The sequence below is a fragment of the Chelonoidis abingdonii genome, chromosome 1 (genome assembly GCF_003597395.2).
Source record: "Chelonoidis abingdonii isolate Lonesome George chromosome 1, CheloAbing_2.0, whole genome shotgun sequence".
Lineage (NCBI taxonomy): Eukaryota > Metazoa > Chordata > Testudines > Testudinidae > Chelonoidis > Chelonoidis abingdonii.
The window spans coordinates 342950130-342970504 of NC_133769.1; the positions used below are offsets into that span (position 1 = coordinate 342950130).

General features: G+C 43.7%; 1 protein-coding gene and 1 long non-coding RNA gene across 2 annotated transcripts in view; one reads left to right on the forward strand and one right to left on the reverse strand.

Annotated features, from left to right (window-relative positions):
- LOC142046123 (uncharacterized) overlaps nt 1-20375 on the forward strand; it is a 771893-nt gene that overhangs the window by 148097 nt on the left and 603421 nt on the right. The window lies entirely within an intron of this gene.
- Nucleotides 1-20375, reverse strand: part of CNTN5 (contactin 5) — a 1078547-nt gene that overhangs the window by 18837 nt on the left and 1039335 nt on the right. Inside the window, exon 21 of the mRNA XM_075061721.1 lies at nt 20108-20217. Within this exon, the coding sequence (XP_074917822.1) occupies nt 20108-20217 (110 nt within the window). The remainder of the gene's footprint in view (nt 1-20107; nt 20218-20375) is intronic.

Sequence of the window (20375 nt, forward strand, 5' to 3'; positions counted from 1 at the left end):
CCTGCTATTGTTAGACTGTGATTGTCTTTAAGTATGGGCGAATCATTGCTCTGTTGTCAACAATGCTGCCTCTGTTAAGTGTTGCATTTTGCATTTACAGATGCAACCTTGAGATCTCAGCCATCCATGTTATCACCAGCCAAAAGACTCCAAAGAATTAGGAAGAAGCCACATAAAAGCAAAGAAGACATGCCGCATGAAGTTATGCAGCAGTCCCTTAATGAAAATCAAAAAGCATAGGAATGGCGAGAGAGTGAAAGGAGGGTCTGCCAGCAGAATGTGGCATGCCAACACCAAAGCATGGAGCAGCTGATAAGCATTATGGAGCACCAAGCAGACTCGATCCAGGAGCTTGTAGCCATGCAGGGAAGCACTACCATGCCCGTTCTCCCCACAGCCCTTGTCCCAAAACTCTTTTCCTTGTGCCTCCATGTCACCTCCAACCCACTTTCCCCAACATCCGGGTTCTTATCACCACCAGCTGCTTCCAACACCTGCAGTTTCATCACCCATCCCAGCAAACTATGACCCTTACCCACTGCACTCCACCCCCATCACCATGCATTTTAGTCAGTCTGAAGTGCAGCAGTCATTGCACAGCCCTCTAGACAGGAATACTGAATATGAGAACAGGACACATGTAAATCTGTGATTTTACCGTTCCCCACCTTACTCCCTTGCCCTTTCTGTTTCCCAAGCAGTTGCGTTTCTTTTCAATAAACAAATTTTATTTTAAATAAATGGCTTTTTTGGCTTTGACAATATTCTTTATTAATGCATTAAGTAAAAGATACCTTAGCCCAGGAAAGCAAAAGGCACTGCAAGTCAGTGTAGCAAGCACAGTTTCCTACTCACATTGGAACCACTGCACTTCACTCCTGTGCAGGGCACCAAACCTTACTGGTGGCTTTCAGCCTCAAATTGTTCCCTCAAGGCATCCCTAATCCTTGCAGCCCCGTGCTGGGCCCCTCTAATAGCCCTGCTCTATGGCTGTTCAAATTCAGCCTGCAGGTGTTGAACTCCAAGTTCCATGCGTGAGTGAATCTTTCACCCTTCCCTTCACAAATGTTATGGAGGATACAGCATACGAATATAATCGATGTTGTCATAGGCTAGGTCCAGTTTCCCATACAGACAGTGCCAGTGGCTCTTTAAACGGCCAAAAGCACACTCCACAGTCATTCTGCACCAACGTAGCCTGTTGTTGAACCACTCCTTGCTGCTTTCAAGTCTCCCTGTGTAGGGTTTCATGAGCCACAGCATTAAAGGGTAAGCGGGGTCTCCAAGGATCACAATGGGCATGTTGACTGATGATCTTCTGATCTCAGAAAAGAGTTCTGGCTTGCAGCTTCCTGAACAGGCCAGTGTTCCAAAAGATGCGTGCATCATGCACCTTTCTGGGCCAGCCTGTGTTAATGTCAATGAAATGCCCACAATGATCCACAAGCGCGTGAAGAACCATAGAAAAATCATAGAATCTTAGAATATCAGGGTTGGAAGGGACTTCAGGAGGTCATCCTATCCAACCCCCTTCTCAAAAGCAGGACCAATTCCCAACTAAATCATCCCTGCCATGGCTTTGTCAAGCCTGACCTTAAACCTCTAAGGAAGGAGATTCCATCACCTCCCCTAGGTAACGAATTCCAGTGCTTCACCACCCTCTAGTGAAAAGTTTTCCTAATATCCAACCTACACCTCCCCACTGCAACTTGAGACCATTATCCTTCTCTGTCATCTAGTACCACTGAGAAAAGTTAGAGCCATCTTTTGGAACCCCTTTCAGTAGTTGAAGGCAGCTATCAAATCCCCCTCATTCTTCTCTTCTGCAGACTAAACAATCCCAGTTCCCTCAGCCTCTCCTCATAATCACGTGCTCCAGCCCCCTAATAATTTTTGTTGCCCTCTGCTGGACTCTTTCCAATTTTTCCATATCCTTCTTGTAGTGTGGGCCCAAAACTGGGCACAGTACTCCAGATGAGGCCCACCAATGTCGAATAGAGGGGAATGATCATTTCCCTCCATCTGCTGGCAATGCCCTACTTATACATCCCAAATGCGTTAGCCTCTTGGCAACAAGGGCACACTGTCGACTCATATCCAGCTTCTTGTCCACTGTAACCCCTAGGTCTTTCTGCAGAACTGCTGCCTAGCCATTCATTCCCTAATCCATAGAAGTGCATGGAATTCTTCCGTCCTAAGTGAAGGACTGTGCACTTGTCCTTGCTGAACCTCATCAGTTTTCTTTTGGCCAGTCCTCTAATTTGTCTTGGTCCCTCTATATCCTATCCCTACCCTCCAATGTATCTACACTCCTCCCAGTTTAGTGTCATCTGCAAACTTGCTGAGAGTGCAGTCCACACCTTCCTCCAGATCATTAATGAAGACATTAAACAAAACCGGCTACAGGACTGACCCTTGGGGCACTCTTCTTGAAACTGGCTGCCAACTAGACATGGAGCCATTGATCACTACCCATTGAAGCCGACGATCTAGCCAGCTTTCTAGCCACCTTATAGTCCATTCATCCAGCCCATACTTCTTTACTTTGCCGGCACAAATACTGTGGGGGATCATATCAAAAGCTTTGCTGAAGTCAAAGAATAACACATCCACTGCTTTCCTCTCATCCACAGACCCAGTTATCTCCTCATAGAGGGCAATTAGGTTAGTCAGGCATGACTTGCCCTTGGTGAATCCATGCTGACAGTTCCTGACCACTTTCCTCTCCTCTAAGTGCTCCAGAATTGATTCCTTGAGGACCTACTCCATGATTTTTCCAGGTACTGAGGTGAGGCTGACTGGCCTGTAGTTCCCCAGATCCTCCTTCTTCCCTTTTTTAAAGATGGGCACTACATTAGCCTTTTTCCAGTCATCTGGGACCATCCCTGATCACCATGAGTTTTCAAAGATAATGGCCAATGGCTCTGCAATCACATTCGCCAAATACCCCTTCCGATTTACATACTCGGCGGCTAGGTGGGCTGGTGCCAGAATTGGAATATGCATCCCATCTATCGCCCCTCCACAGTTAAGGAAACCCATTTGTGCAAAGCGAGCCACAATATCATGCACATTACCCAGAGTCACGATTCTTCTGAGCAGGATGCAATTAATGGCCCTGCAAACATGCATCAATATGATTCCAACAGTTGACTTTCCTGCTCCAAACTGGTTAGCCACCAATCGGTAGCTGTCTGGAGTTGCCAGCTTCCAGACTGCAATAGCCACCCGCTTCTCCACCAGCAAGGCAGCAGTCACTCTTGTGTGCTTGCGCCGCAGGATGGGAGCGAGCTCCTCACACAGTCCCATGAAAGTGGCTTTTCTCATCCGAAAGTTCTGCAGCCACTGCTTGTCATCCCAAACTTGCAGGATGATATGATCCCACCATTCAGTGCTTGTTTCCCAAGCCCAAAAGCGGTGTTCCACGGTGGCGAGCAGGTCCATGAATGTCACAAGCAATCTCATGTCATATGCGTTACGCGAGTCGATATCATCGTTGGACTCCTCACTGTCAGTTTGTAGCTTAAGGAGTAACTTGACTGCCAAACATGACATGATGGCAAGACCATCTGCATATTCCTCAGCACTTTGGGATCCATTCCCGCAGACTGAAAGGGAAGACAGTGTGTGCAGTACAAAAAACATTGAAAGATGGCGCCAAATATGGACAGAAACAGAGGGATTGCTGGGATGCGAAGCGATGCATCATGGGGCATTGGGACAGGACCTAGAATGCCCTGCACCCCTCACACCCTTCCAACAAGCCACAGTGCCAGAATGGGAAAAGGTGCTCTGTGGGATAGCTGTCCATAATACACAACTCCCAAAGCCGCTGCAAGAGCTGCAAATGTTGCCATGCCAGTGTGCTTACAGCTGAGAGTGCAGCGCTTTCCCTGCTGTGCTCTCTGAGGGCTGATTTATCTCACAGCACTCTACATTTGCAAGTGTAGCCATGCCCTTAGGAACTGACTTTCTGCCAATGTCTATCAGGTGTTGTCAGTTACATTCCCAAGCTAGGTTCATGTTCCTACATCAGCAAGAGCAAACACCATCTAGAGCTGTCGTAGCTTCCTACTCAAATTTGAACCTTAGCGTTCATAACCTGAGAAGCTAGCATGAACCCTTCTAAGCTTAATTACCAGCTTGGATCTTATCTCGCTGCCACCAGACAGGAATTACAGCGCCTGCCTCGCTCTGGTCCCCCAAACTTTCCCTGGAGGGACCCCAAGACTCAGAGACTCTGAGTCTCACAAACAAAGGAAATAACCCACTTCCTTCCCGTCTCTCCCACCCAGACTTTCCTATCTGGGCTACCTGGGAGAGTACTGATGCAATCTCTTTACATCACAATACCAAGAAGCATGTCTCCTCTATTCCACAAAGAGACAAACCCCAATACAAGGAAACAGAAAAGATTCTATCTCTCCTCCTCCCAGCAATTCCCTGGTGCTGCAGAGCTTACGCTCCGTAGATCTAACACAAAGAGAATTCCCATCCCCTTCGTTCCTTAGCCTACCCAGAGAGAAACTCAAACAAGTCTTAAAAGAAAGCTTTATATAAAAAAAAGAAAGAAAAAAAGATATCAAAATATTCTCTTGTAATCAAGATGACAATACAGGGCATTGTTTATAAGAAAAATATGAATAACAGTCTGATTCAAAAAGATATCCATTTTGAAACATTCCAGCAAGCTACACACATGTAAAATACAACTGTAAGCAGAGTCAGGATGAGCTGTACCCGACCATCTGCTGGTGAAGTATGGGAAGTGTGGAAAGAATGTCTGGAATGCGAAATCTCAAATATTTGCATAAGCACGCCTACCCCATCCCAGACTGCCAAGCTGTGGACTGCTTTGTGACAGAAATGACTCAACTCAGTTGGGTGGTACTTGCTAGACAAGGGACATGGGTTCCAAAACCTGTGACTAGAGAGAGGTTGGGGCAGGTATGTGCCTGGTGGTGCAGGCTCCTTGTGGAGCTAGAAGCACCAGTTGCACCCCCTCCTCTCTCCACTGTGGAATCAGAGTGATTTTTTATTCCTTAAGACTCTAGATACAGGTTGCTGAGCTGAACTCACTTTTGGCTAATGGTGCACTAGCACTGGGCTCCCTACTATGTGCTGAGATCACTAAGAGCTGAAATCACAAAGAGCTGAAATTACTGAGCTGGAGCACTGATACTGTGCTAACTAGTGGGGGAGCCTGAACATACTGTGGAACAGAGCAGCTGGTGGAGTGGAGCAGTTTATGAGGATGGCTGGAGCGGACCACAGGACAGCTGGTGGAGTGGAGCGGCTGCAGAGCGGAGTAGCTGTGGGGCGTGTGGAGCAGCCGACAGAGCAAGCGGAACCGAGCAGTTTGCAGGGACAACTGGAGCAGCTCACGAGGCAGCTGGTGGAGCGGAGCAGTTTGTGAGGACGGCCGGAGGAGCAGAGTGGAGCGGCTGGTAAGGTGAGCAGTTCGTGGAGAAGGCGGAAGCAGAACCACGGAGAGGCAGGCAGTTGGCCCTGGACCACGTAAGGTGCCCCTTTCACCCAGTGCGGGGGAGGGACCTCTACAGATAGACTCTTGAATTCTGGGTGGCATTGACCAGAGACTTTTGGATTGTTGGACTTCGGAGTGATTGGATTAAGACCCTAAGGGGGAAAGGACATTGCCAAATGTACTTGGGGGGTGGTTATGGTTTATGTTATAACTCTGTTTGTGGTGTTTCTCCAATGGGATTGCCACTTGATCCTTCCTTTATTAAAAAGATTTCGCTACACTCAGACTCCGTGCTTGTGAGAGGGGAAGTATTGCCTCCTAGAGGCGCCCAGGCGGGTATGGTATGTAAGTGTCCCAGGTCACTGGGTGGGGGCTCGAGCCGGTTATGCCTTGTGTTATTGAAACGGAACCCCTGGATACTGAACCTGGCCCTTGTTGCTGCCAACTCAGAGGGGCAGAAGGGTTTTACCAACTAAAACAACATAAAAGCCTATATTGTTTTTCTACCTGTACTTACAATTTGGAAACAGAAGATTAGAAGATAGAAAGAACCTTCTCATAGCTGAGAGACAGACAAAAAGACTCAGACCCCAAAAATTCCCTCCCTGACTTTGAAAAATCCGGTTTCCTGATTGGTCCTGTGGTAGGTGTTTGGTTCCCTTTGTTAACCCTTTACAGGTAAAAGAAACATTAACCCTTAGCTATCTATTTATGACAAGAGCCTAGGCATGGGCGGCGCATAATGGAGGCTGGCTAAGCCTCCCCAAACCTCTGCTAACGCTCCCCGCTGTGGCCTAAGGGCTGGGCCACGGCAGGGCTCAGAGCTCCAGCCAGACAGTCACGGCTCAGGGTTTCTTTGACCAGCTGTGGCTCGGGCAAGCATGCCAGGCTCAGGGCAGCTCGGGAAGGCGGTGGAGAGCTTGGGGCCCTGGAGGTCTGAGGTGGAAGAGGCAGGGCAGGGGCTACCCTCCAAATGGCGGGGCAGGGAGAGTTCACATGCTGCCCATGAGGATAAAGGAGAGAGAACTGCCACACCCCCTGGAGAGGTATAGAAGAGGAATTCTCAGCATGAGCCTCCCACTTTCTTGGCCTCTGTGAGTAGCAGAAGACAAAGAATAGTTTCCTTCTCTGGCTCTGATGAGTTGTAAATATACCTATTTTCCTCTCTCTTCCTTCCTAGGTGAAAGGGAGTGAAGATGCCAGCTACCTTCTGACTTTCACAGCCCATTTCCTCTGGACACTAATTTCAAAAATGGCCTCCATACTAATTGACTTCTTCCAAGGTGGCAGACTGCCTGCAACTCTGCCTGTTTGCTGGTCTCTTTGAAGATGATAGGCACGTGACCCTGCAGTTAAACACAAGCACAGTGTAGGAAGAGAACACACACCCTGCCAATTGTGCTGCACCACAAGGCACTGGCGGGAAACCTAAAGAAAAACACAGATACTGCATAAAACCAAGCAGCAAAAGTCTGAACTGTGGCTGCATAATTAATGACTTCATTCCAGTTTCAAATGCATTTCAAAGCCCCTAAAACAATTTCTTCCCTATTTTAAAATCCCCTTATTGTGTCTTCTGGGCAAGATTACACTTGGATGTTAATATATGGCTATAACTTTCTCTTTGTCTTTTCATACTCCTAGCCATCCATATCTTTTGTAATTGAGAAGAACAACTAGTTTTACCAAAAGGAAATTCGAATGGATTGCTGACTAAGGTCAGTGCCTGCGGAGTTTGTGTTTGTCTGAACCCAGAAGATGTCATTGCAGACAATAAAAGTGTTGGATATAGTTGTAAATTGTGCGAGGAGTTGTTTTGATTAGTTATTTAAGCTACTTGAGTTCTTGTGCTGATTACTTTTACAACATACAGGCCTTAAACTTGTTTTTTAATGCTAGGCTTGGTATGTATTTTCCTGCAAAATTAAATATACCCCCAAAAAATTCTGTAATGGCTCCTTATCTTTTGGGTCAGCAGTATTATCAATGGCTTGTATTCACTGTGGATCAATCTGTAATTCCTGACTAGTCAGTTTTTCTCCTTGAAATGTTAACTCTTGCATGCTAAATTTTTTGTTACATTTCAGTCCTGCTTCTTTTGCAATAATAATTCTTTAGTTAATCTTATATCATCCTTCTCTAAAAGTGTTACTAGTATATTATCTACATACACTTGTGTGGCATCTATATATTAAAAAATATTTTGTACTGCTCTATGAAAAGCTTTTGGAGTTGAACATAATATAAAAGGTAATCTTTTAAAATAATAATGTCCAAAAGGTGTGCTAAACATCCATAGCAATAGACTGTCTTGATCCAATGATATTTGCCAAAATACATCTGAAGCATCTAAAGAAGAAAAGTGATTTGCTCCTGACATTTGTCCAGATATTTCTTCCCTCAGAGGCATTTTAAAATGTTCTCTTTTAACTTAACAGAGACAAGACGAGTGGGGTAATATCTTTTATTGGACCAACTTCTGCTGGTGAGAAAGACAAGCTTTCAAACTCACACAGAGATTTTCTTCAGGTCTGGAAAATGTACTCAGTGTGTCAACTAAATACAAGGTGGAACAGATTGTTTAGTATAAGTAGTTAATACATACTTCAAGGAACCATTCAAGATGATATGTCCCATTAACACCCTTCCAGTCACAGGGGGAAAAGGAAGGGAGGAGAAAAAAGGCATCTTAGAATGGGGAACTGTTAGTGGGTTATGGATTATTGTAATAAGCCATAAATCCAGTGTCTCTATTCAGTCTATGATTTTTAGTGTCTAGCAAAGGCATAAATTTAAGCTCTCAGACTCATCTTTTGAAGGTGTTGTGTAGACTTCCTGTTTGCTGTTTTGTTGCCAGGAATGGCACACTCAGCATATGAGCTCTCCACACTGAGGAATGTCAAAGCTTCCCGGAGCTTTAAAAAGGGAGGGGTTCATGCCTGCAGGGCAACTGAGTTCGTAACAGTGAGCAGAGCAGTCACGGCAGGTATTGTGGAATACTGGGGAGGTCAGTTATGGCAACATAATGAACAGCAGGGTCTACACTGACACTTTGTCATCTTAACTTTGCCACAAAAAGCTTTATGCCACTCATCAAGGTGGTTTTATTTTGCCGGCAAAACAGGAGAGTTTTACCACAAAAAGTAGAATTGTAGTGTGTCCATCTCCACTGTTTTGTCGGCAAAAGCTGCCTTTTGCCAACAAAACTGAGCAGTGTCGACAAGGCCTTAGATTTAGTGCTAAACATGTTTCTAAACCAAAAATAGAAATACCTTGTCCCTCAACTACTACAAATCTGATGTCTTCTAAATTTTGTTTAACAATGATTCGTAATTCACAAATACCCATAAGTGGATTTTTTTTACCACTATAAGATTGTAAATTAATATATATTTGTTCCCTTACTACAGGTTTTACTTTTAGACATTTTATAATTTCATCTGAAATTGGCTTGTGAACCTTAATCTATTGTATAAGACATGGAATAGAATTTGTTTACTTTAGAATAGAATTTATTGTTTTATCTGCAACTTTTACATGGTCTCACAGTACCCTTCTCAAAGTGTATTTACTATGGTTGGCTGCTGATGTGTTTGAATTAGGATTCCACATGGAACAAGAGGTTTTCCACAAAGGAATAGAGAAAGTTTTGAAGGTGAAAGGCAAAAGAATATGCATTGTTTCTACTTGTGCGCTTTTTAATACTCAGTTATGGTTGGTGAAAATAGCCTTTCAACATTTTTGTTGTAGTTGTTTTTGAACAAAATAAACAGTCTTTCCTGTTTTTTTTTTTAATTAAGAAATATCAATCAAGTCTAGATTTCTCTCTGTTTTGCTGCTGGACTCCCTGTATTGTAGAATTAGAGTGACACCAAAATAGGCTGAAAACATGGAGAGGAAACCTGAGCTGTCGCTTTCCTTCTTTCCTCATTTGGGGAAATGGAATCTTGAACAGACAACGCTGTGCTCACAACTGTTTTTCTGGAGTTTGAGTTAAGCAACTTGAAAACCACATTCCCATCTTAAAATGTCATATCAATTATGCTTACAAGTAACCTTTAAAGATATGGTAATTGAAAGATTAAAAAAATACATTTGTCTCTATTGTCTCACTTTGGGAATAGTCAGTGTTGCTGTCTTGCTGATAACACACAACCTCCTCAAGAGTCTGAAGGAGACTGCTTACCAATAACAGCAGCAACAATACAGATGAAACTGAAGAGCTATCTGGGTCTAGAGGGAAAGAGGTGGGGTTGAGTTTAGTACTGCCCACCCCATGTGTTCAAAAATCATGACTCTAAAAAAAAATAATCCTGGACTCAGCTTCAAAATCATGAGTTTCTTAAAATGATAAATTTTGTGTTCTATTTATTGACTTTGTTTTTGAACCTTTAGGATGCACTTTTGTCACATTTTTTGGTCAAACTTTTCTCTGCAGCCACAAGAGCTACAAACTTTCATTTTAAAACTGAAAGCTGGAATTTTCATGTAATTACATTATTTTAGGAGCTGAGGCTTCAAGAAAAACAGCCAATGTCATGACAGTTGGCACCACTGTACACTGTGATTGGTGGTGGTGCTCTCATGCTCATCTCAAGCATACTTCTAAACATCAGTAGCGAGAAAGGAAAATAGAATTTTACTAAAATTAGTCAATTTCAAAAATATTCAAGGTCACTGCTCCTTTAGCAAAGTTTTAAACAATCTGACTAAACACTTCTCTTCCCTTCTTAATGAGCACAGATTGCAGTACCATGCACTTAGCTGCAAAAACTAGGGATGTGCCAGCCTGATATTCCTGTAATGTAAAAAGCAAGCAGAAAAACCTGCATGCTTTTAAAAATAAAAATGGTTAAAGTAACATTGGTCACAAACACAATCTCTCTCATATGTATGTCTTTAGACCTTAGTCCATCCCGTGCTTTGCTGCACATTGGGTTACCCACATTTGCCATCCTTGCCTGTCAACTGCCCTTCTCTCCAAATCTTCCCATTTCATCTTGAAGTGCTCATGTATATGTACGTACAGTGTTCATAAACCACAAAGCTATCTAGGAAGCTGCATAGGAACACTGCTTGGATTCCTGGGAAATGACAGTCTGAAGAGTTAAAATGTATTGAGGAATCTGTGATAAGTTACTGAGAGTTCATAAACAGCTGCCGCCTCTTGTATCTTCTTGAACTATTATCATGACCCTTGTTCAGCGACAGTAAAAGAAAAGTAGGTGTTACTGACAAAAGGAAGGTGACTCACTAGTTTTTCACCCCAATTGTAAACAAAGCAATTATTGACTGTAAAGCAACAACAAACACCATTGAGTTCTCTTTGGCAGAGGAGTCTCAAATGTTGTGTATAACCCTATATTCCACCCACACCTTAAGTGAAATAAGGCAATATGGTAATTTCCCCCTAATTTAAAATATTGTGGTTGGTAGTTATAAAATACCCAGCAACCCCTTTTAGGACCAGCAGCCCTTCAGTTTTAGTAGCAGGCTGCAGAGAGTTTGCAAAGGGAATGAAAAAGTCAATAGGCAGATTTTTCTCTAGAGATTTAGGATCTGATCCAGCTGCCACTAAAGACTTGAAAAGAAACTGGATTGGACCTTCATGCTGTAGCAAAAGTCTAGAATTTTGCAACAGTTTGAATCCTTGTATCACTGCATTGAGTGTTACTCTAACTATCTGTAAAACCATTTGATTGTTCTTATTGACTATTTTATTCATGGAGAAATTCATCCACCCCCAGCCCTCAAGTGAAATTCAGCTAATTGGCATTTATATTGGTGAAATACGAGTTCCCCTTTTTTATATTGCTTTTCCAGCCTCTGATGAAAATACACATCACACACCTAGGCACGTCCCAAATTTCCCTAAAATATATTGTGCACTAAATTTTGCATGATTATGATGAGACAGCCAGGTAGACACAATTTTTCTGTCAGATGGTGTAAAAATTTACATGTACACATGAGGTACATGTCAGGGCACAGAACACCACTGGCAGATGCTGTTCTTTGACAGGACAAATTGGACATAAGCAATAGTCATTATGTTCAGTAACCCTATCTGAAAATGGCACTCCGTATTCTCTGAATTTACTGTTTGGCAAAGTGATCTTTGAACTAGGTCTAATCTGAGCCTCAAGATATTAACTCTTGGGAGAATTTCAATGACATTGACACAGCAGCTTTGTGATCTTATTTGTGATTTAAATCTCAGCCCTTAACTCTTCAGAAATGAAAAGAGTGAAAAAATCAACACCAAAGCCCTTATTCTTGCCAACTGATTAGGTTTTCAATTTTTTCCCCATTAGCAATGGATGGAAAATAATGCCTGAGGCCAACAGCTAATTTTCTCTTTGTTATAGATTCCAAGAACAGGTGTTAGCCACACACCCTATGGAAAGGAAAACAACCCCTGCGCTAACTCTTCTTGTTGGTTCTGGCTACATATCTGTTTTTCACTTTTGCCGCAGGTTTTTCCTAAGTCCCCACAAAAAAAATAAATCAGTCTGTCTGGTAAACAGCTGCTGTCAAGCAAACTTTGATGCACATTTGTTCATGTCTTCTATTATTTGAACTGTTTTGTGAAAGTTTACAAACTGGCTTTATTTATCAACACATTGTTGGCATATTTTTTAGTAAGGTCAGGGGCTGCTAACAAAGCTGCACTGAAGCCAGAAATAATGTGTGCTTTGGAACATGTAAATGAACACAACAAGCTTGGCATAAAACTTGTGTGACAACTGTTAGCGCTGTCTTTCAGGAATACAAAGTGCAAAAAGGGATGTAGTTGAAACTGGGTCATTGCTGGTTTGTCCATCTCTAGTAATTATTCTGTCACTTTCGTTGACATGAGACCAAACATTCAAAAGGTAAAACATCTAGTTAATAATGCTGTTTGCTAAACGGACAGGAAATGTGAAGATCAAAGAAGTGACTGTCACTGTTGCACTGACCCCAGGCAGAATACAAATTGAAGCATGAGAATGTAGCATCTTTCTGTTATTTTGATGCTTTCGAGCCATTTTACTCATGGTTCAATAGCATTTGAACACAAGGGCAGCATTTTACCTGTGGGCTGCAGTTATTCTTCATCAGAAATTACTTGTAAATAGAACATTTAGCAAACTCGCCTTTTACGAGGTAGTAGATTTTCAGGCAGTTTTTGTTTGCTGTTCATGGATTAAGCTAGCACCATGTCATTTCACAGTAAACAATGTGCCAGGGAAAATAATACTTTAAAAATCTTTTGTGAATTAAATTAGTTCTTAGTGATGCAAAGGGAAATAGACTATGGGAGAGGGCAGGCATTTTACAAGCTATTTCTGAATTTGTTGCCAATGATTCTCAATCCAAGACCCTTTTCTGTTGCACTTCTGGGACTTAATAATAGAAATTGCCAGTCACATGGGGTGAGCTATGTGGGTTTTTTTACAAGCCTAAATGGAGATTAGAGTCAATGACCTAGGCTAGTCCTCCAAACCATTAGCCCCTCACCATTTAAATCTCTCCACTTCAAGTGAGTCAATAATACTATCTTTGGATTACATTGCCTCTTGTTTGGCCTTCTGGGGATGTGAGGAAGTAAGTCTTATTCTCCTACTTGACAGAATAAGGGCTGCTCAGCTGAAAACTCCACTGGAGGCTGGTAGGGTGAGGAAGAGCTGGAGCTATTCACTGAAATGCCTCTTTGTCTGAGGGAAGTTTAGGACAGGGGTTGGGTGTGGAATAGCAATGGCAGAGCCTTCCCAAAAGTGTGTGGGTGGGGCAGGCCCCTCTGTGGCTCCTTCTGCCTGAGGCCTCGCCCCCAGCCAAGCCAAAAGCCAGAGCACTGCAGGTCAGGAGCTGTGGACCCTCCACCTGCCTGGGGTGGGGTGCTCAAAAGCAGTCCCTGGCCCGTGTCCCTCCCCACAGGCCCCCTGCTCATGATAGGTGGAGGGTTAGTGGCTCCCCACAGCTGCCCATGTTGTTTTCCTTGACTCGGGTCCTGCCAAGGAATGGGGCCTTGGAGCTGCAGCCCAGCCATGGTAAGAGCCATGCAGCCAGGCAGCTGTGGGAAGCTGTGGCGCAGGGCCCCAGGGCAGGGACATGAACTGGGAGTTGCTCTGGCCCCTCTCCCCCACCTTGTGCAAGTGGAGAGTCCATGCTGCAGTGCCCCACACTGTCTGGGCTCCCTGTCTGGCCTCCCGCTGCTGGCCTGGCTGGGGGTGGGGTGGGCAGGGCATTTGGGGGGAAGAGAAGGGGCAGGAGTGGGGAGGCCTGTGCCAAAAAGTGGATCCCTCCCCTCTCCCCCAGTTCTGGCACCCTTGGTGTGGGAGGAACATTGGATCCCACAGCACAAGAAGACAGTAGTAATAACCACCAATAGTAATAATAATCACCAACCTCAGTTCTGCAAGTTAGCTAACACAGGACTTGAAGCAGGTAATATTTATTATTTGGACTGCACTCCAGATGCGCTAAGGACATTCCAACCACAGAGGAAGACACAGTCCCTGGCCTGAAGAGAGCCCAGTGAACTACCTATTTGAAACCATCACAAACAAATTAACATGTTCATTGTTATATGAAGCGGCATTATATGACAGACCAACGAAAAAGAAGAAGATTTCAAGGCTACATTCTTCCAGAAAGAGTTGTCATCATTAGTGAAAACATTCTCATTTGGGAAATAAAAGTCTAATTATTTCATTCAAGTCAGAGTAAATGTAGAAAGGTGGAGATAAACCTCAGAACATTCTGAGAATCAGTGAAATCAATGGGATAAGGGCAGGGGAAAAATAGTAGCCATAATTTATATAAATATCAATTATTTTTGAAAGGGTATTACACAAAGCCTCATTTTTGAGGTTAAAAGGCAGGGTGTAGTGAGCGAGCAATTTCAGAGGATAAAATACTATTTTGGAGATTGAAGACAGAGGTTACTAGTGAGTGGAAACACTTCAGAATGGAGAGAGGTACATTTGCAGTGCCACTACAATCTGTATTAGGTACAATTTTGTTCTCTTTATATAGCAGTTAGCTATAATAAATGAAACACAGTATGGTATCAACTTTTCCGGATAGTAGCAAGTCGCGTGCATAGGGAAAGGGGCACATTCAACACGAAGGAGGAATGTGACTAAAATATTACAAGCCAAGACTGACAAGTGGTTTGCAGAATTCACTGTGGAGAATTACATGGTAAATGAAACACAGGATAATAATAAAAAAAGATCTGGGTAGACAGATCAGGTTCACTGACTGGTATATGACTACAATGGACGGATCCACAAACATATTTGGTAACGCAAATACATAGAAAAGATACACTTACTGCAGTGAGGAGTGGAAGGGGACCACAGAAACAGAAAAATACAAAAGGGAGCAGAGGAGCCAACGCATCAGCCTTTTCCATTCCTACCCAGTAGCCACAACATGGACCTCTGCATAACCACTGCACGGTTAGGATGAGGCTGGGTGAATGGAGACAGGGCTGCATGTTTCCCTCCAAAACTGGTGGTGTTTCCAGCTGAAAATCCAGCTAAGGTTAAAGCTGCTAGTAGCATCATTAACATTTGTTCTGCACTTTCACTCCTCCAGGGAGGAAAAAAAAATAGTAGACAAGCTTGATGAGGTTAGCTGATGTCATCATGATTCCTCAGTGAGCTGTGGTGCTGGTGGTGAGAATGGACAGAAGAATGGATAGGCAATCCCCTGGGTGTGGCTGGAACATCCTTTTACTGCACATCACCAGGATCGCTGGGGTTTGGAGGACATGATCCCCTTTCACTTTCCCAGGAAGAGCTCTCATAAGAAATCTCACTGGCTCCACTACCAGAGTTTACTCTCTTCTGTTTCTCTCTCTGAGTTTTACTGTGTGAGATGGTACAATATGGCCTTAAGCTATTTGGCATGATCTTTAGAAGCAGTAATACGGGCAAAGCCAATACATTTGTGTATATTGGATTGGACTATGAAACTAGTCCAAATAGCTATTTCTTTATATCTAATTGAATGCAATTAGAATCCTCTTTCATTATTGTCCTAAAACTGCCTTCTCCAGTTGGGACTTTGGTTCAGGATGAAATGGAATATCTGGGCATCTGTCTCACGACTTCCAGGAACTTTACTCGAGTGAATAACAGTATAAAAGAGTGACTGAGAAAGGTGGAAACAGACACGTTTTTAACTACGGGAATATGAGAACAATAAACTCTCTAAAAATGATTCCTCTGAATTGTGTACTTAGTGCCTGGTCCAACAACCATTGAAGTCAAAAGGGCTTAATCACACATGGTTAAGCATATGCTTAAGTGCCATGCTGTACTGCTGACAGACCCTGATGCAGTTGTAACTCACACACCTCCTGGATCGTGGTGCTCTGTCCCATCTAGTGACACTGAGACCACTTAGCTAAACCTTAGCTAAAGGGCATATAGCTTTTAGCTCATGCAGTAGAGGCTCATGCATTTAGCTCCAGAGGTCCCAGATTTGATCCCGCCCATGATGACCGGGGCCTGTCGATGTTACACAGTAATGTGTTTTCATAAAGTGGAAACAACCTGGATGCAGATTGAGGGAATTAATGTAACTCCTGTAATCCAACTGTATTTCTAACTGAATCTCTGAACTGTGAATATCAGATATGAACATGTTTTAAAAACCCACATAACTCTGTACCAGCTCCATCTTGGTTTCACTCAAATTTAATAACTGGGAAAGATAAGGAGGTGTAAGTTGCAGTTCTTATATATTTGCTTGATAATGGCTCTTCCAATACTTTTGAAAGCGTCAGAAGTGATTATGATTTTCTTTAGATTCTAAAATTAAAATAAACTCAGCTTAGAAATTGGGTTTTGGATGCTATTTACAACAAGAGCAATGCATACTAGGATTTCCTTGGCCAAGTCCAGATATGCTACTTTTGATTTATTAATTTTTAGTTAAACAAATTTCAGTAGCCCATATATAGGGTTAAAGATAAAAATGATCCTGGACCACAAGCTCAAATCTGTGCTCATGTCCCAGTTAGGTGGATCTGAGTCCTGTTGTGATAACTGGGCCTACACATTTACTCTAAATGTAAGCTCAACTATAAAAAGTGAGTGCAAGTTCATAAATTGTCATAATGACCTGTTATACAAAATTGTTTAAGAAAAGGCGTAAGATGGATACAGAGATGGAATTAATGTAAACAAAAGGGGTTTAGCTGATACCATTCAAGGACTCTGTTAAGATTATGATGGGTAAACAAGAGGAGTAGAAGACTGGAAATCAATGAACCAAAAGTCGTGTGTTAGAAATTGGGTCTATTGGTGGACAAGATAACTAGAGGATGGACTATTCCACCCAACATTCCCTTTGGAGATTGTTAAGAAGAAAAGACTTTTGGGGACAATTAGCAGAAGAAACAGCTTTCTGCAACAACCGCTGTAGTAAGTTTTGTCATCATGGCTGCCACGCAACCATCTCCTGGGACCCCGGACCTTCTTCATACTAGTCCTGATTGATGTCCTGACCAGACTGGGCCAGAGAGAGAGACCCAGATGACACTGTCATGGCTCTGGCCAAAACCCAAAAACTCCCTGGGATGTGAGTCTTTGCCTCGCCCCCTGTCAGCTGTGTCTTTTTCCTTCTCCAACTTATTTCTTTCCTTTCCAATCTTGCTCTATTTGTCTTCTGTTTAATAAAAGTCTGACTTAGCCAGCCAATATTGCATATTTTGCCACACTGCTGTGAGAAGGAAACCAGACAGGCAACTAAATGCAATGCCCTAAACAGCCTGATGCTGGGTCTTGGAGTGGCTGATCAGCTGTGTGCTGGGCCTGTGTTTTTCCAGCAGTGAGGTTGCTGGTGAAAGTCATCACCAGAGACAGAAGTAGCATTTTCTATCTTTGCTGTTCTTTGCTGAACTCTTTTGTGTGTGTTTGTCTTTTGCTCTGTCCTTTAGGAAACTGGATTGGACTTTAACATTAGCAGCAATGACAACTGCTCCAGTCCATCCCAACTAACATATTCTTTTTTCCCCAGAAAGGACATCTACAAGACTATCAAACATGGATTTTGTTTCCTTCTAAAAACTCTCCAGCTAAAGGCAAGGAATGTTGTTAAAATGAAAGCCTTACTTAATACTTTACTTTTCAAATGCTTTAATTGTTTTCCCTTCTTTTCTCTTTCTTTAATGAAAGATTAAATGGATTTTTACTGGTATGTTTGCCATGGCACTAAGCACACTGAGGTCTCTCTATATAAGAATGGCCATACTGGGTCAGACCAGAGGTCCATCTAGCCCAGTATCCTGTCTTCCAGCAGTGGCCAATGCCAGGTGCCCTTGGAGGAATGAGCAGAACAGGTAATCATCAAGTGATCCATCCCTGTCACCCATTCCCAGCTTCTGGCAAACAGAATAGCCACTGAGGGACCTATCTTCTGTGAACTTATCTAGTTCTTTTTTGAACGCTGTTATAGTCTTGGCCTTCACAACATCCTCTGGCAAGGAGTTCCACAGGTTGACTGGGCATTTTGTGAAAAAATACTTCCTTTTGTTTCTTTTAAATCTGCTGCCTCTTAATTTCATTTGCTGCCCCCTAGTCCTTGTGTTATGAGAAGGAGTAAAGAACATTTCCTTATTTACTTTCTTCACACCAGTCATGATTTTATAAACCTCTATCATATCCCCACCTTAGTTGTCTCTTTTCCAAGCTGAAAAGTCCCAGTCTTATTAATCTCTCCTCATATGGCAGCCATTTCATACCCCAAATAATTTTTGTTGCCCTTTTCTGAACGTTTTCCAAGTCCAATATATCTTTTTTGAGATGGGGCAACCACATATACATGCAGTATTCAAGATGTGGGCGTATCATGGATTTATATAGCGGCAATATGACATTTTCTGTCTTCCCCCTCTTTATGAAATCTACCCTGCTATTTTCTGTCCAGCAGATGTCCCTCACACCATCACCAACAGCAATAATCTCTAAGAAAGCACACTACTGATAGTGATTGTGTCTTCTATGTTTGCTCAAGGAGTGCCATGCACAGGGATAGCAGCAGAGAATCCTGTGGCACCTTATAGACTAACAGACATTTTGGAGCGTGAGCTATCGTGGGTGAATACCCACTTCGTCAGACGCAGGTAGTGGCACAGGGATGTCTCTCAATAAATAACTATTTTGAACGGGTTGCTTAGACCTGAAAATTGTCTACACTTAAACTTCTGTAGCCAGTGAAGTCATCACACTAGCTGACCTGCAGTTCTTTCAACTCCTTTGGACTATCTAGAATTTGTCTACGCTGTAACACCCCCTGCCCCCCACCAAGCCAGCCAGTCTCAGAGCCTGGGTAACTGACACTGGCTTGCACTATATGGTTAAATATAGCAGTATACACATTCCCTCTTGGGCTGAATCGTAGGCCCTGGGACCCTCCCCTCTTTCAGGGTACCAGAGCCAGGGACCCAGCCTGAGCGAGAATGTCTATATTGCTATTTTTAGCCAGGGTGCAAGCAAAATCCATTTCTTAACAGTATGGGGGGGGGACAGGAGGCACCAGCAAAGGGGGGGTATGTGACCTCCTCACGTGACCCTCCATGTAACTCCTCCCCACCCCACCCCCAGCCTGGGGCCCTGGCCTCTCCCTATGATCCATCCCACATTACCCTGGGGGCCTCTGTCCTCCTCCTGCTGCACTGGAGACTTTGGAATCACAGTGGCGAAAGGAGCAGAATGTGGGGTGGCTGGGAAGTCCCAAGCCGGCAACTCATCCGGCCCAGCTCTACCATTCCCAGCCCCACCCCCTGCCCTTCCATGCAGCTGTGTCTCTTCCATCTGTCTCCAGAGGATAGAGCTGGGGGCAGTACAGCCACCGGAGGAGCTGCCAGTGTTCTGCTCCTTTCCCCGCTGCGGTTCCTGGGAGACCCTGTGGTTCAGGGCTCTCCTGGGAACCACAGTGGGAAAAGGAGGAGAACCCTCAGCCTCACCTCTTGCCCTTCCACGGAGCTGCATCTCTATCCTCCGTCTGTGTACTACAGCAGCAGTCCCACTCAGAACAGGCCTGGGGGGCGGGGGAAGGGCTGTTCCGCCCTCAGCCCCACCCATCCAGACCTGTCCTCTGGCAGGGCTGCAGCTGTACAGATGGACAAGATGCAGATCCATAGAAGGAAAGGGGGATGGGCTAGGGGCAGTACAGCTCCACCAGAGGAGCTGCCGGAGTGGGGCCACCAGCTCCTCCTGTGTCTTTCAGGTATGTCATACAAGTTAGAAATATCTTGCTGGTATGGTGTACCTACCAGACTGTACCTCCATACTTGCACTGCTGTTTTTAGCCCAACAGCTTAAGCCCATGAGCCCAAGTCAGTTGACTTGGGCTCTTAGACTCACTGCTAAAGAGAGTTTTTTTTCCAGTGTTGATGTACCCTTAGAGACCCTATAAGAGCGAGCAATGGACTATTTAAAAGCATGAACAAGTAATAAAGGCTATGCCTGTATCCCAGCTGTGTTTTCTGTAGCCCTTGTTCTCCTACAGATAGTCATATATTATGAGCATAATGTCTATTGAATTTTACCATTCCACACTTTAGCAAAATGCAATGTTAGCAACAATAACAATGCTTTTTGTTATGTTATTCTGTATTCATACCTCAAATCCCTGTGGTCTTCCTAGACTTTCTTTAATATGTTTCCACGCAACCAGAATCTCTGATACAGACAATCCTGTAGCCTTGACATCAGTAGGAGCCGCACTGGGTTCTGTATTAAGAAAAAATGAAATGACAATCCTCTACTGTAACAACTTGTACCTATCAAAAGCACTACAACTGAAAGTGTCATATACTTCCTCCATCGTACCTTATTACCCAGAATAAAGTATTGTGGCTGTTGTGCGTATGAGAAACTGAACAAAATAA